Genomic DNA, 15195 nt, shown 5'->3' on the forward strand with positions numbered 1-15195 from the left:
TGACATAGTCATATAATATGTACTGCTGTTGACACATCTACATATTTTGTTGAAATTGTCTTTTAGTAATGTAACAATATGTTTTTAACTCTAGGACAATTTGCATGCATGCAGATGTTAAATATCTCACAAAATACCACTTGGCTTTTGATCGGCCCTGCTGGGAATAACTACATTGTGCTGGTACAATCCAACACTTGAACTGCCACTTTCCACATAGTATAAACAAGGTATGTTGTAGGATTTAGACAATATAGAACAGGTGAATCAACTTGGTTATCAACAGAGGTGCAGCATGCAGTACTCTGTTTGTATAAATAATGGTGGTTTTATCAAGCCATGTGGACCAGTGAACCTCCGTAGTGCAATGCTTTTTAATTATTGAGGAAAAGGGTTTTCTTATTCTTTTTAGGGGTGATGGTCATTAGTGCGTCCTGTAGGTTTTATATTAGATTTAATATATCTGTGGTTTGTGTTGGTGATGGTGGATGGTATGAATTTGGAGGAAAATCAGCTTGTTTTCACAGTGTGTTGCGTTTTAGAGTGGCAAAATGTAGTCTGACAGTCTGCTTTAAATGGGGCTTTTCAAGTCGTCCCTGATGTATAGCAGAGACAGTTGTGATGGCTAATGAAAACATTTTTAATTATGAAATAGGAAGTGTGAGAGAGGGGAGGATCTACTTCATATCAACTTTTAAATTATTAAATGATTTATATTAGACTGGTTTACACATCTGCTATTTTTTCTCTTTTCTACTTAATTTCAACTTCAAACTGGGAGGAGGAGGAAGATTCTTGCTTAGAAGTGGGCACGTAGAGTTCTGTCTGGTATAGTTCATAACTGAAGTGAGTCAGAAAAAATGTTAACCTTGAGGTGACATGTTTCCTAATTTGAGAGAGAATATTGTTGCTCTTTGTTTGCCCAGTAGCATGCCTACTTGGTATTAGTTCTATGATGAATACCAAAGACAACATCACATTTTTGTTGAATAGTCACGTTTTTTAAAATTTGTGCAAAGGCAATTCAAGACCAAATGAAGATATGTTTTTATCGAAGACTTCAGATTGACCAGTATATGGAGTTCATTAAAATGCATATTTTAAGACAAAAAAATCCTTTACCTGTGGAACCTCTAGCCTCTAGCTCATAGCCAAACTAAACTTTTTTTAGTATGACTAAATAGACTAGTTACTTGAGCTAGTCCATAATGGTATGCTTTATTTCATTCAGTTCTCTTGTGCTTTTTTTGTTTCTGTGAGCTTGCCTGAATTCTGGTTTTTGTTCTAGCACAGTAAACTACTCTACTGTTAACTTGTCTTCTGCCTGACAGGAGGGTGCCCTTTGGCCAGAGCAGAATGAGAAGTCCAGGCAATACAGCAGGCTTTTAAAGGCAACAAACTCATTCTTTCAGGAAGACAGCAAAAGCTGCCAAAACCAAAACGCACTAGAAATAGTGACCTGTCATGTTGGATTGGATAAATCGGGAAGATAAATCTATGTCTAACTGAACAAATACAAGCAAAAAATTGTCTGATACTTTAGCTAGAAAGTTGAGACTTGGCAATGGTCAATAGCAACAAAGATTTCTGATAGAAAATATGCAAAGTTGATGCATATGAACAAAAAGCAACGTAGTAAACAGTTGTTATCATAAATAATTTGCACTGGAAAAAAAATTCACATTTTGTAGCCCCAGGTGTCTTGAAAAATAGAAGACCAGAACAACAACAACAAAAAATCTGTATCGTTACAAAATAAAATGGAGCTGCTGGACAGCAGTGTGTTATTAAAGGTATACAAAAGATATGCAAACCTCCTACCTCAATCTAGTTATATCTCCATTGTCTGAGAAATTTTTATTGGCTTAGAAATAAAGGTCTTATTTTCTTTAAGGAGATTTTCATATGTTTCTCTCATATCTGTCAGTTTGAGTCAAAACCTTAAATATATAAATGTTCACACCTTTTTCTGCCTTGCATGTGATTACTTCTATTCTTTGATCAATATCTAACTGTAACTTTGTTTTCTTTTTTGTAGAGAACCACCATTTTGGATATATTGAGAAAAGTTAGCATGCACTAGAAATCTTTCAGCTGTACTTGCAGTTCCCTAGGGTAATTTGCTGGCGTAGCATTGCGTATACTCTCAGACAGGGCTTTTTCTTTATAAAACCTCTGTGAAGTTAAATGAGAATAAGGGGCGCTACTAACATGTAAACCTGTATACAGAGAAATGCTGTTATATTTGTGCTTTCTTCTGTAACTGTAGTAAGGCACCAAAAGGTTTTAATGCTCGTTGTTTCCCCGAGACCGTAGCAAGAAGAGGATGCTTCTGAAAAGCTTGACATTGTCTTCTGTGTCTCCACAGTTCTATAAAATAGGAATACTTGGCTGCCTCTCTGCAGTTGTGTCCACCAAAGTATTATTGTTTCTGAATTACTTTGAGAATGCTAAACAAGGTGCACTTTTGAAGAACCCAGAGTAATGGTAGAAATGTTGCTGAGGTTCTGCTTATTTTCATTGGGCTGCTGCATCATGGCTTGGCTTGTGCATCATGACAGAAGGTAGAAGGTCAATAGGTTTGTGTGAGGTTGGTGGGGAAGCACCAAAAAGTGTAATCTGTCAAGTCAGTGATGAAGTATTGTGGAGAAATCGGTGAGAATGACTTTATAAAACTTACTGAAAGCAACACACCCACAAAGAAACTACTCTGCTGGAAATCTGTTACTATTAAAATAGTAAAAATATTATTATTGCCTTAAAACTGACAGAGCAAAGGTGCAAGCAACAACAGAGAGAAGATTAATAGAGAAAGATGACGATTGCTTATAGTTTTTTTCATTTCTAGGCTGCTACTTGGATACTTTAACAGCTTTACCCAAGACACCCCACAGTAATGAAAGTGAACAGATTGGTGTCTCTCTGCAAGCTGTATTTGGTTTTGTTTTACATGAAATAATCTAAAGGTCTTAACGGAACTATTTTTGAATAACATACCCTGCAGACAGAATAAATAAGGCTTCTAGAGTGTGCTCTCCACTCCACTCAAACGCATAAATCCTTAGAGTAAAAACTGTTTTAATGTTAGTTAGTGTGTTCTTTTGATTCTCTAGATGATACGTTACTAGCTGTCTTTTTCTTGGATAACCTTTTTGCTTTTGAAAGAACTTGTGGGATTTGTGTTAATAAAATCTGGATTCTTTAATGTGCAAGAAAGGGATATAGTGGTGTACAACTTTACCACCTTTTAAAGGTGGAAGTTTATACTTAGATATTGTAAACATGGTGTTATTGAGTATTGAATGGTGAGAGGAGATGAGTAAAAAGGTGCTTAAGTGATCCTGATGGGACCAGTGTGGTGAAAGCTTACTTCATTGTTTAGTGGGTTACCGACCTTTATTACTGCACACTATATAATACCATATATATATACATATATATATACACACACACATATTATATTATGCTATTAGTGACTCTGCAGCTAGGCTTTTCATAAATTTATGCATGCTCACAAAACTAGTTTAAAGGCTAATATCTAAAGATGGTTAAATTACAAGGCATCTCTACCTTTTGCAAGCTGCAATTTTAGGGATCGAGTGAGTGAGAACTCAAAATCTCTATATAATCTTTTTTCATTTTCAATTTTTCTTCCTTTTCTGTTTTCATTTATTACCATTGAAGTCATCCTTTGTCAAAACTGTTAGTTTCATGGTTGAATTATTTAGTAGCTTGTAGTATATTCAGCAATTTTGCAGCTGTTCTTTAGAAATGATCTTCTAAAAAGCAGAGAAGGCCAAAAAATTCTCAGTTTTAAAACCTTTTCAATTTAAAGTTTAAAAATGTCTCCAGATTATGTTGTTTCTTGACATTTGCTCCCACCAAAAAGGAAATAGTTTAAGAAAAGCTTAAACATCTAACATGTGAAAGTGTTGTGGTAGTTGAAATTAAACATTAAATAAAAGGGGTTTTGACTTAGAGGTTATATATATAACCCTCTGAAAAATCTTATTTCAGAGATGGGTATTTGCTCTTTCACACAGTGTCCTGATGTACACAGAGCAGTGGGGAGACTGACCAGTACTGTTTGGAAGATATATACAGATACAGGGAATGTCCTTAGGAGCACTACTGTGAAAACTGTTTTGGAGGTATTTCTGTATATTTGTTTTGCATCAGAAGTCTAAACTCTTGAGCTTCATAATATGGCCTTTTGTGATTTCTCTTACTTTTATTAAGAGATACGGCTCCCTGAAAAGGGGGAAGATGGACCCTATCTAGTTGAGTCTAAAACATCTGTTGCCATGCATAGGCACTGTTGATGGTTGGTTATGGAGATGCAATTCCTGATAGGTTCAGGGTTTAATAACTAAGTTAAGTCTATGGTAAATGAAGCAGACTGAAAATAAAATGTGTGGTATAGATTTTCAAGCTGAATAGTATTTTTTTATCCTTTGACTGAATGACTTAAGTTTGCTGTAGTGGAAGATAAGCTCAGTTTGCTGCAGAAGGAGCAAATGATCCTGCCTTCTGCTTAGAGACCTGTTGCTTCTAGTCAGAGTTTTGCTCATGTGAGAACTGAGGAGAAGATGTAAAGTGTTAGAAAAGAGCATTAAAATGGGATGCATGCTCAGTAGTGATTTCCTTTTCACTAAAGCTTTTTTGTTGAAGAGCAACTCAGGACTAGTAAAGCAAAGCACTTGAGGATTAAAAAAATTAACCTTTGTAAATAAATCCTAGTCTAAAAATTATATATGAAGCTATATATTTTCCTAGAACGTATATTCTTGTTGCAAAAGATATACTAGAGACTTGTTTCTTTATATTCTTGGTGAAAAAGCATTATCCATGAAGATAAATACCTTCTTCAGGGGGACTATAGATCGTGGTTTTTACCTTGACATATTCCAGTGACATACCATTTTCATGTTTCAGAAGAAAAGTGTCTTACAAAAGGAACACCAGTCAAGTCCTGAGAACCTTTCTTCTGGATCCTTTGTTCATTAGTTGAATGTGCAGCAAAGTGCAATAGTGTGTAGGTGTAGCCATATTAATGTTGTTCATAGATACAGATCTTTGGCAGGACTGACTTTACAGGTACTCCATAATATGTATGTTTTGGCTTCTCATTTACTCTGTGGAAGGGAATGCTTGTTTTAGTCCAACCCTGCCCACTGGGTTTGTAACCAGGAGTATCAGAGTCATAAGAGTAACAGTTGGTGTCTGTAGACCAAGAAGTGTCCTTTTTGACAGAGGCATGGCAGTAAATTGCAGTAAAACACTGCAAATTTGAAGTCTCGTATGAAAGGTGGCAGGCAGACTTAAAATTGTTTCCAAACACTTTTGCATTATGTGGCCATGTTTTTACTAGGTTGTAACTTTTAAACTTTCAAAGCCCAGTTGTGACAACTGAATTGATACTTTAGCTGCTTAGCTATTATCAAGAAGGAATGTTCTGGGGAACAAAAATGTTGCTTTGGGTAAGTTAAACCAAGGCCTATTTAAATGAGCCAGAATGGCAGTTCTCTGTTTAAGAACAAGTATTTGTGAGGTGGACATGCAGGTGACATCTGACTTTTGTTACTATTCCTGATAATCCATGCAAATGTATCATTTATACATGCTGCATTGGTGCTTCATTAGAGACTAGTATCAACACTCCAGATACTTCATCTGTGCTGACCTCGTTTCAGGCTAGGACTAGAGAAACAGCATGACTTTCACCGCAAATGGTCACAAACTTCCCAGGAAATATGTAGTGCAAGGCAGTGAAGCTGAGTGTTCAGTGTTTATCGTACTCTTAACTGCTGAGGCAGCTTGGTAAAAGAAAAAAGCATAAGTTAGGAGGTGATGGATGAGGAAGCAAATAAATAGTCTGGATAGGAGTATAAAAGTAAATGTGAACTGGGACAGTGGCAATAGAAAGAAGGATAAATTAGAAAGAGATGAGAGAAAATAGCAATAAATATGAGTCAAAAGGAGAAGAGTGAGGTGAGAGGTGGAAAGAAGAAGGAACGCTGGCTGTGATGAGCTCCCTGCGCATCCCTTTTCCTCTTTGAGGACCTGGAAATGAATCTAGATCTCTTGTACTCCAGGCATACTGATATCCCATGCTTCTCTGGTTCAGTGTGATGGAAAATTTCTCTTTTCAATTATTTTTTTAACTTTTTTTTTTTTTCCAAATAACTGCTTATCAAATATTTATTGAGTCAAGTACTGCCTCAGCTAGGAGATAATATGTTAAGAGTGCCTGGGTAAGCATTACTTTGAGTCAAGCAAGTGTGTCGTGATACAGGTGCTGCAGTTTTGCACAGGAACTCTTCTGCTTACAGTGCGCATAGTAGGATAGCACAGAGATAATAGGAGATATGGCATATCTGGGAGATGTTGCCTGTAAAGCTCCTGTATGTTTTACTGCAAGAAAATGAATAGTGACTGGGGCAGATGACTACAGGAAGGGAATGGATTGTTCTGAGGTTAGGGCAATAGAAAGCCTACGTGAAACAGTTCTGGTTTGTTGCTGCACCTCTTCCAGACTCTTCACAGCAACCTTGTTGTCTGGTTGAAAAATATAAAACTTGACTTTCAGAAGCATTGAGTACACAGTTGCAATTGAAGTAAAGAGGAGGTTATTCTTTTGAACATTGTACTTTGAATTTTTGTTGTCCTTAATAGAGGCAGTGTAAAAACCAAGTTAATACATTTCAAGTAGGTCCCCCAAAATTAGTGGATAGTAGTGACAATTTTGGGCCTAATACTTCTTTTTTCCCCACCTGAAGCTTGGAGCTAGTCTCATCACCATAGATGTGATTTGAAGATGAACCTGTTCATTTTTGCTCTTACATACTGTGGTGATAAATGTCTAGAGGCAGGAGAAAGGAAAATAAATTCTCTGTGCCTGGTCAGGATGGGTTCTCATTAAATGCGGTGCATGCCTGAACAGCTTTAAAATAATAATATACCTCATATATATAATAGGCTATAATAATTGCTTCAAGTTGCATTTCTAATTTTAAAGCTTGTTCATATGTATGTTGAACACTCCTTAATTGTGTTGGGATTTTTAGCAAGCGAAATTAGGATTTCCCGTAAAGTCATATGTTCAGGAATAAAACTGCATGCCAGGGTGTCTTGGTTGGTAATTCTTGTCTTCTGGACTGTAACATCTTGGTCCCATGTTCTACATGAGTGTTGTCTCCTGTCATTACTGAAGTCACCATTTTGGAATGGGGCAAGGTGTTAAAAGCTATCCTTAAATTTTAAATAAACAAAACTAGATCTCTTTGCGTATTTCTCTAGTGGGCCAACTTCAAATTTTGTATATCTTAAAAAGGGATGGGCAGATTCCAAGGTTTAACTTGCATTATTTAAAAAGGTGCATTGTTCCAGGGCATGTGTGTATTGGGGAAGAGGGCAATAGCTGCTACAGTGTGTTTGCTTATGTAGAAACTTAAATAGCATGCCTGGCTCAGGTTCATTTGACTTAAATACAAAATGAAAATCTTTTCTAAAATTGCTAGGAGTAGGCACCAATTTACCAATATATGAAGGAGCAAGCCACAGCAAAAGACAGAAGATATTCCCTGCAATGCTGAATGTTGTAATTGCGTTTAGAATAATACCAAAGGAGAGAATAAACCTTTTTCAAACTGAGAAATACAAACTTTTTTCTCTTTTTTTGAAGTATATAGTGAGGTGGAATTTCAGCACTGATGGAGTCAGGATAGTGGCTGATAGAAATCTTTTACATAGGAGATGGAAATTTCTTATTTGAAAATAAGATGATTTGAATGCAAATTTCTCCATGCAAATCCTGTCATGAGCAGAGAAATTATTGCAAGAATTAGACATATTGTGGAAGAGATGGGTTTGATAGATTTTTCAAAAATAGAAAAATAATTTTAATGCTACCTTATGATCACTGTGTTTGCCTGTGATAGCTTTATATAATCATGATAAAGGTAGAGTACTGATAATGGGACTTCGAATTCAAATTCCCGATACAATCCCCAAGAGAAAAAGAAACTGATGGTGCTTGGCCTGTGGCCAGATAAACCCTGTAATGTTTAGTCAGGTAAATTGTCAGCAGAGTTAAGTTCAGCCTTCTTGCTGGCCAAAGATGCAGGTTAAAAAGATGCAGAAGAGACAGAGGAGCATGTGATAGAGACTTCTCTTACTTCTGTGACACCCATGTGGCCTCTGTCACTGGCAGTAGCTTGCCATCTTCTGGTCTTCTTACATGAGGCAGGAAGCAGCTTTGTTTCCATTGCGCAGTCAGAAATGCAGATAGAAGCAGATACTGTCTTTACACTGAGATGATACTGTGAGCTAACCAAGAACACGAATTTACAGCATACTAACTATTCCACACCAGTTCCCTATGCAGTTTTTTGGGTACAAGTAGTATTCTGTCGTCACCTTGTGTCAAGTAGGTATGAGGTAGGTCATTCCATGTTCAAAATGTTCATGCAAGAGAATAATGCCAAGGAGCTAGTGGTGGAGAAAATTCATGTGCAGAGTTACTTAGCACTAACTTTTCCTTGAAAACAAGCTCTTTTGTAATTTCATTTTTAGAAGATTAACTAAGCCCCTTTTATAGAAGAACTTTTCTGATCACATAATAGTGGCTTATAATTAAGAATTGCATTGATTAGCCTTGGAGGACACAATTAGGTACAGCCTAGGGATGACTTCAGTTCCTGTGCTTTGGCATATAGGAATCAGACTGTAGAAATATTGAAGGATTCCCTTCACGTGCCTTTATAGATTTGTCAATTGATGAATGTTAATTATTTCATTGCTTTAAAAAAAAAAGCCTAAAAATGCGAACATGGCAAATTGTGTAGTGGCTGAGGAAATTAATTGTCAGCAAGAAGATATTTTTGATGCAGTGTTCAACATCTAAGCATGCTAAAACTGCTTTTTCAGATATTTCTGCAAGGTAATTTCATAACTGCTTTTTAGAAATGTTAATTCCGTATTGATGTTTTTAATTTGTAGGTATGTTGAAACCTTGAAGGAGCACAAACCAAAAATTGTCTGGGATGAACAAATTGCTGAACACTACTTTGAATACAAAAAGTGAGTTACATTTATTAACGTACTGTTCTGCAAATATTTTTGGGCATGGCCCAGTACACAATGAATTACCAGTTAACTATAGTATGCAACTGAATTCAGCAAATGGAAATTTTGCTGTTTGTGATCTGTATGTCAACACTGAACTGCAGCATAAAAAAGAGTGCTTCAGGCAAGAGAAGTAAATCAGAGAAGGATTAATGAAATAACATAAGCTAAAACAATCTTTAGAAGAGAAGTCTGAGTCATATCTTTATAAGTTATTCATCAAAATTATCTGCTGAGGGTCAGTTAATCAGAGGCTCTGAAATTAATACTGTGAGCTGTTGGGTGATTACCAATAACTCAGCCAAAAATAGTTCTGAGAAAAATCTGTGGTACAAAAGCCTGGTTTTACAAGTCCTAGTAATAAGATTGGTCAAGCAACAGATTTCCACTAAATGGAATGGACTGTAGAGAAATGTAATGAGAATGGTATCAAGTGACTTCCAGATAAAGTTTTTAAAAGGACGGAGAGCATGAAGAGAAAGGATGATAACTTTCTTTGTTGTCCCTCTTTCATCATGAAATGACAAGAGGATTTCTGATGCTAGGAAAAATCCATTTAGAATAGATTTAAACAAACCCCCAGCAACATCTTATTAAGTCTCAGTGATAATTCACTATTTTTGTATGCAGATATACAAAAATATGGTAAAATTATACACACAAAATCCTACTAGTTCTACAAAACTCTCTTGTATGTTACTCAGTGACTTGGTAATGTAAAGACACACCACTGAAAACAAGAGTAAAACACATTTTAGGGTGCTTTAAGAAAAAAAAAATCACAACTACTTTGTTATTTCCAAAATACCTTATTGGTTTAAATATTTTTAAATGTAAAAAAAAAACCCCAAACTAAAAATGTCCTACTTGTGTATATTTTGTTTCATTTTCAAGGTTTCTCTCAGCCTGTGATTTGCTCCTGACTTCTCAGCACCATGTATTTCTTATCAGAAAAAAGAAATATTTACCTGTTGGTCAGCAGTGTTTTAATTTATTTTCTGTGGTTTTATGAAAGGACTGGGATCTGTGTTCCTTCATATTTAATTCGTTGTATCCTGTTGCAAAATTACTTTGTGCCAAACAATTACAGGGTTTTTCATGTTAAATAAAGAGGAATAAATCAGGAGCTTTGTTTTACTGATCTTTAGTGCACAATCCAATTGAGACACAATGACCGCTGGATGAAAACTTGCTCTCAAAAGAGTAAATCTGAGGGCTCTGTTTGAATGGCATGCTTCTAGGATTCATTTCTGAAACACGTTTCCTAAATGTCTCCTTGCAAACTGAATGTGTGGGAAGGGGATAGCTTGTCAGTAGTACTAGATCATTTGCCTTTCAAAGCTGATCTTTGAAGATTCTTGTTTGTGGGCTTCCTGGAGGAATTTTTGATGCATAAAGCACACTGGATCTGAAAATCACTCTAAACTTCACTTGCTGTGCTGTGCTTGGCAGGCAGCCATGTGGCTCAGCGTGTCTGCAGTGGTTCAGCCAGCTGCAGGGGAGGGTTATTTAAGGGAACTCTTTTTCAGTTACCACTTCGGTTTGCAAACCGAATTGGATGGGGATGGAAACCAGGCCTGAAATATGCTTCACTGGTGAAGCATCTCACCTGGAAATCTTGCAAGTCTGCAGTTGCTAAGAAATCAAATCATGAATTTTTAAGCAAAGCCCAGCTAATGATTTTCATGTAGCAGGCAGAGACTAACTATTATAAATAGTTACAGAAATCTGTTGTTTCTGAGTGCTTGTCCCAGTGCACTTTACAGGTAAGTATGCATTTATGTAAGCTGGGAGATTTTAGGAGCACTTCTTACTTGGTCTGTCCCTGCATTCTGCATTTCCTCCTAGCCTAACTGGTAAAGTGGTGCTGTGAGACCACTTGTAACTCATCCTTCTCATTATTAGGGGTTTAAAATGCAGCCTTGGTATCTGTGCCCAGTGTAGCTTTCCCTGTCTGTATATTTTATACTGCTAGCATTTAATTTAACCTGAAAGATAGTAATTTCGGGAATTGGGGAAAATCTTTCACAGTTTGCATCTGACAACCCAATGTCTTAATCTTTTTCAGATGTGCATTTAGTAGGCGCAACTGTCTTTTACTATCTGACAGTTTTATAATCCAGTTGCAACGAGATATCTCGGTGTATTTACTTAGATCTAGTATCAAACCGTCTCTGTTGTGACATCTCTTCTTGGATCCTCTATTTTCCCTGTCAGCCTTTTAACCTCTTTTAAGAGTTGTCCTCATTAAAGGCCACTAGTATGGGATAAATCAGTATCTTGTCTGACTCTGCCTGGATTGTATTTTGTTGTAACCAGGTCTTGGACAAAGTGTTGTGCTCAAAGAAGTTTGGGACTTTCATCTTAATCATGAAAGTTACCTGATTTCTTCCCAAACTTTGTGTTAGTTATTAGGAAACTGTGCTCTGTTCTTTAGATGTTTTGAAAGGCCTTATCCTGAAGCCTCTTAAGGAATCCTTTAGATAACCAGGGATTTTTGTTGTTGTAGTTGTGGCATGATACAATTGCTATGCAAAGACTCTTCTAGCAGGTCTTTGACTCTATACAGTCATGTTTTGAACTTTCTAACTTTCCAGCTGCTAGCATTGTTAAAGCCCATTTAAGTAGGATGATTTTGTCAGGAGGACCTTTCTGACAAATATTCCTGTAACTGGTACCTGCAGGAAAGTGACACAGTTGCATACTTGGCTTTTAGATATGTTGTGTAACTTCTCTTAACAGCTTTTCTTTCCCTGCCACTTTGGATTTATATTCTGTGATATGTTTGTATCTACAGTAGAAATGGGGCAGGAGTAGAAGTTCTTATCTGCAGTAGAAAAGGAAGAGAAGTAGAGAAGATTTTGGCCCTACCCTGCCCTCAGTAGATAGAGTAACCAGAGTGCAAGTACGGAATGAATGGAAGTTGATGGCAAAAGTGTCTGATTCCAGAGACAGAGTGCCTCAGCTTCCAGAGTGGAATGAACACTGGATAAGAGATCTCAAAGATATGAGCTACTAAATGGCAAGTAGCCTCTGTCTTTGATATGGGTGTATTAGTGCTCATGTGCTGAACATACTAGCATATCTTATTTTTAATAGCAATAACTTCTTCAGAATAAAATCGACAGTTCTCTTCAACACTGTATTTGTTTCCTTTTAGTGGGAAGGAAAAAACTAGTTTTGAATTCTAACCTCATCTAAAAATCCTATGGGAATCTATCAAAGCTATTGTGACTATTTGGTTTTCCTGTTTTGCAGAAATAAAGGAGGAAAACATGCCGTCTTCTATCCAACACTGAAGGTAGGTGCCACTTTTTCACGTCAGAGGGCTGGAAGAGGAAAGAGATGTTTACTTGACTTGTTGCATTATTGAGACACTTCAGAAAATGTTGAACTGGGTTTAGGCTTTTGTGAAAGAAGTTTACCCTCATGTAGTTGTTATGATTCAAAGCTTCAGCTGCCTGTACAAGATGATTGTTTTTTCTATCTTATGCATAATGGGGTTTTGGGATCTTTGAAGATTAGCCATGTCTAGAGGTACGACACACCAGGCCAAACCAGTGCTCTGAGAGGATCTGTTCGAGTGCACAGTTCATGTGCTAACAGACATGCTGATTGTCAGACAAGAGACCGAAGAAATTTTCCTTCTGGTCATGTTGGCTGGAAGCTTGGGGAACTTTTGCCTTCCTCTGTAATGGGGTCTTGATTCTCCCTGTCAGCCTGTATCACCCTGTTTTCTTCAGTTCTGTTTCTGTGGAACATTTTTAGTGTTTTGAAAATATAAGCATTTGGCCTTACTGAAGTCCTTTGGCAGGACATACAATTTCTGTCTACACAATAGTCTGCAATATACCAGAATACAGGATAAAATGGTTACTTTCAGCCTTAGTTCCTAGGAAGCTATCTTCAGATTTTCTCAAATTAAGCTGAAGGCAGTATGTTAAGCCTCTGCTGGCTTTTAACATGTGAAGGGAATTGCTTCTGTAGTGAAGTATATCGTATATACAGAGAACAGACATTTTGTATGGTTAAACTAGTGTGAAATGATCCAAGGCTCTGTTTTTCTGAACAGGATTGTTATCTTAAGCTCCATTAGTACAAGGGTATTTCCCTTCATTAATCTAATGTTGGTGGAAGTACTAGCACATATGGGATATTAATTACCACGTCTAACTATGTTCTTGCTAGTAGTACCTGTCTTAGAGTGTTAAAAGTTTCATTGTGAACTGATCAGAGAAAAGACAGATCGTGCTGCATGTTGTTATGCTACGTTCTCTTTGGCCTTGTAGATGGATTTCACCCTGCTGTTGTCAGTACTAACCAGGTTAAGAACACTCATTCCTGTATATTTCTTTCATTACTTCTTCTCTAGCAGATACTCAACTGTGGTGGTTGGTGAATTTATGGAAACAGGTTTTCTTTCCAATTTCATCAAGCTTGTAATGAAATATTTTGAGATTTGGATGCTGGGGCATCAAAGAGTTGTTTACATAATGGTGATCAAGATGGTTGGGGAAAACTTAATTTTATTACCCCATGACAAGTGTGTTTCTTCCCCTTTTTAATGTTATAATCACTGGCAGGTTGCTCAAAATTGGTTTGTTCATGATTAGTTAAAAGCAGTCATGAATGCCAGGCCCAGTGGATCTGTTAATGATGCCGTGATACTTTGTTCTGTTTTCTGTGGAAATGAGTTTTAAACATGTCCCTGGTGAGAGCAGTGCTGCACTTCAAGTAAGAAAACCTGAAAGTAAAAGATTGAAAAATAATTATTTTTATTGTCTGAACTGAAAGAAGTGCAGAACATGAATTGTGGCATTGCTTCCCTTGTAAACCAGTGGCTAAACTAACTCTAAATCAATGGCTGGAGCTCAAATAGGGATAATTTTAAATATTAATCTCCCAGAATTATGATAATGAAAATTGTGACTCAGTCCTGGGAGAAGGCAAGGGTAGGTAAGATATCTTGATGGTATTTGACAAGTTGTTCTAATTGTCTTCAGTGATAAAGTTTTATTTTACCCCTGAGACATTTCTGGAAAGAGTTAGAATTTCTGTACATTGTGAAATGATAGCCTAAATTAGAATAGTCCTTTGCATAGTTCATAAATCTGATTTATTTCTGTGGCATTTTGTCTATTTAGCTGGTTATCTTTTATTAGGTCATTGAATTAACTGGTGCAATTAACTGTCTCTTACTGAATGATTGCTTGCTAACCAGAGAGTATTTGAAATACAGACTAGGTTTTTCAGTATCTGGTTCAAGGATAGATGTTTTTAAAAAGTCTGTTAATGTCATGAAGATATGGAAGCATGGAGTGTCTAATGTCTCTGACTAAAAGGTAATTGCTTTATGTGTCTTTGTCTTAGTCCATCCAGTTGCGCTTAGAGCTTGCAAAAGAATTGGGCACTGGAATATCCATCTGGGAACTGGGACAAGGCCTGGACTATTTTTATGACCTGCTTTAAAATAAGAGATGATCTGGGAAAGACTTTATTTGCTTCACTGAAACTCCGTGTTCAATTAATTTGGGTATCCTGGAGAGCTGATTTTTAAAACATTTTTTATAATTTATATCATATCTGTATTAAAATTGCATTTTTCCCAATAAAGAACCTTTTCTGATTTGCCACACAGACATGATTGTTGGTATCTGATAAAATTCAGAGGAAAAAAACCTCAGAAGTTTCTTTTAAAGCTCCTGAATTCAGAGTCATTGAAAATAGACCAACATAGCTGGGATGGTGTCAGAGCTGAAAATATTTTCTGAAATGTTTTCTACAAGAAATAAAATTAACAAGTGGATGCCATCTGATCAAAGTTTAAGATGGAGACCTCTTGTCGTGGTTTAACCCCAGCCAGCAAGTAAGCACCACACAGCCGCTCACTCGCTCCCCCCCAGTGGTATGGGGGAGGAGAATCAGAAAGATAAAAATGAGAAAAGTCATGGGTTGAGATAAAGCCAGTTTAATAGGTAAAGCAAAAGCTGCACACACAAGCAAAGCAAAACAAGGAATTCATTCACGACTTCCCCGTGGCAGGCAGGTGTTCAGCCATCTCCAGGAAAG

The 15195-nt window shown here is 36.8% G+C and overlaps 1 protein-coding gene across 5 annotated transcripts in view; it reads left to right on the forward strand.

The window, feature by feature from the left end:
• Positions 1-14753, forward strand: part of CHID1 (chitinase domain containing 1) — a 131384-nt gene extending 116631 nt beyond the window's left edge. For 4 of the 5 annotated variants that reach the window (XM_072865652.1, XM_072865656.1, XM_072865653.1 and 1 more), the window contains 3 exons: positions 9001-9081; positions 12385-12427; positions 14497-14753. In XM_072865652.1, coding sequence (XP_072721753.1) covers positions 9001-9081; positions 12385-12427; positions 14497-14595 — 223 coding nt within the window. In that variant the 3' untranslated portion in view covers positions 14596-14753. The remainder of the gene's footprint in view (positions 1-9000; positions 9082-12384; positions 12428-14496) is intronic. The other variant, XM_072865655.1, reaches the window with a different exon arrangement.
• Positions 14754-15195: the final 442 nt, after the last annotated feature.

The sequence above is a fragment of the Ciconia boyciana genome, chromosome 6 (assembly GCF_034638445.1).
Source record: "Ciconia boyciana chromosome 6, ASM3463844v1, whole genome shotgun sequence".
Classification (NCBI taxonomy): Eukaryota; Metazoa; Chordata; class Aves; order Ciconiiformes; family Ciconiidae; genus Ciconia; species Ciconia boyciana.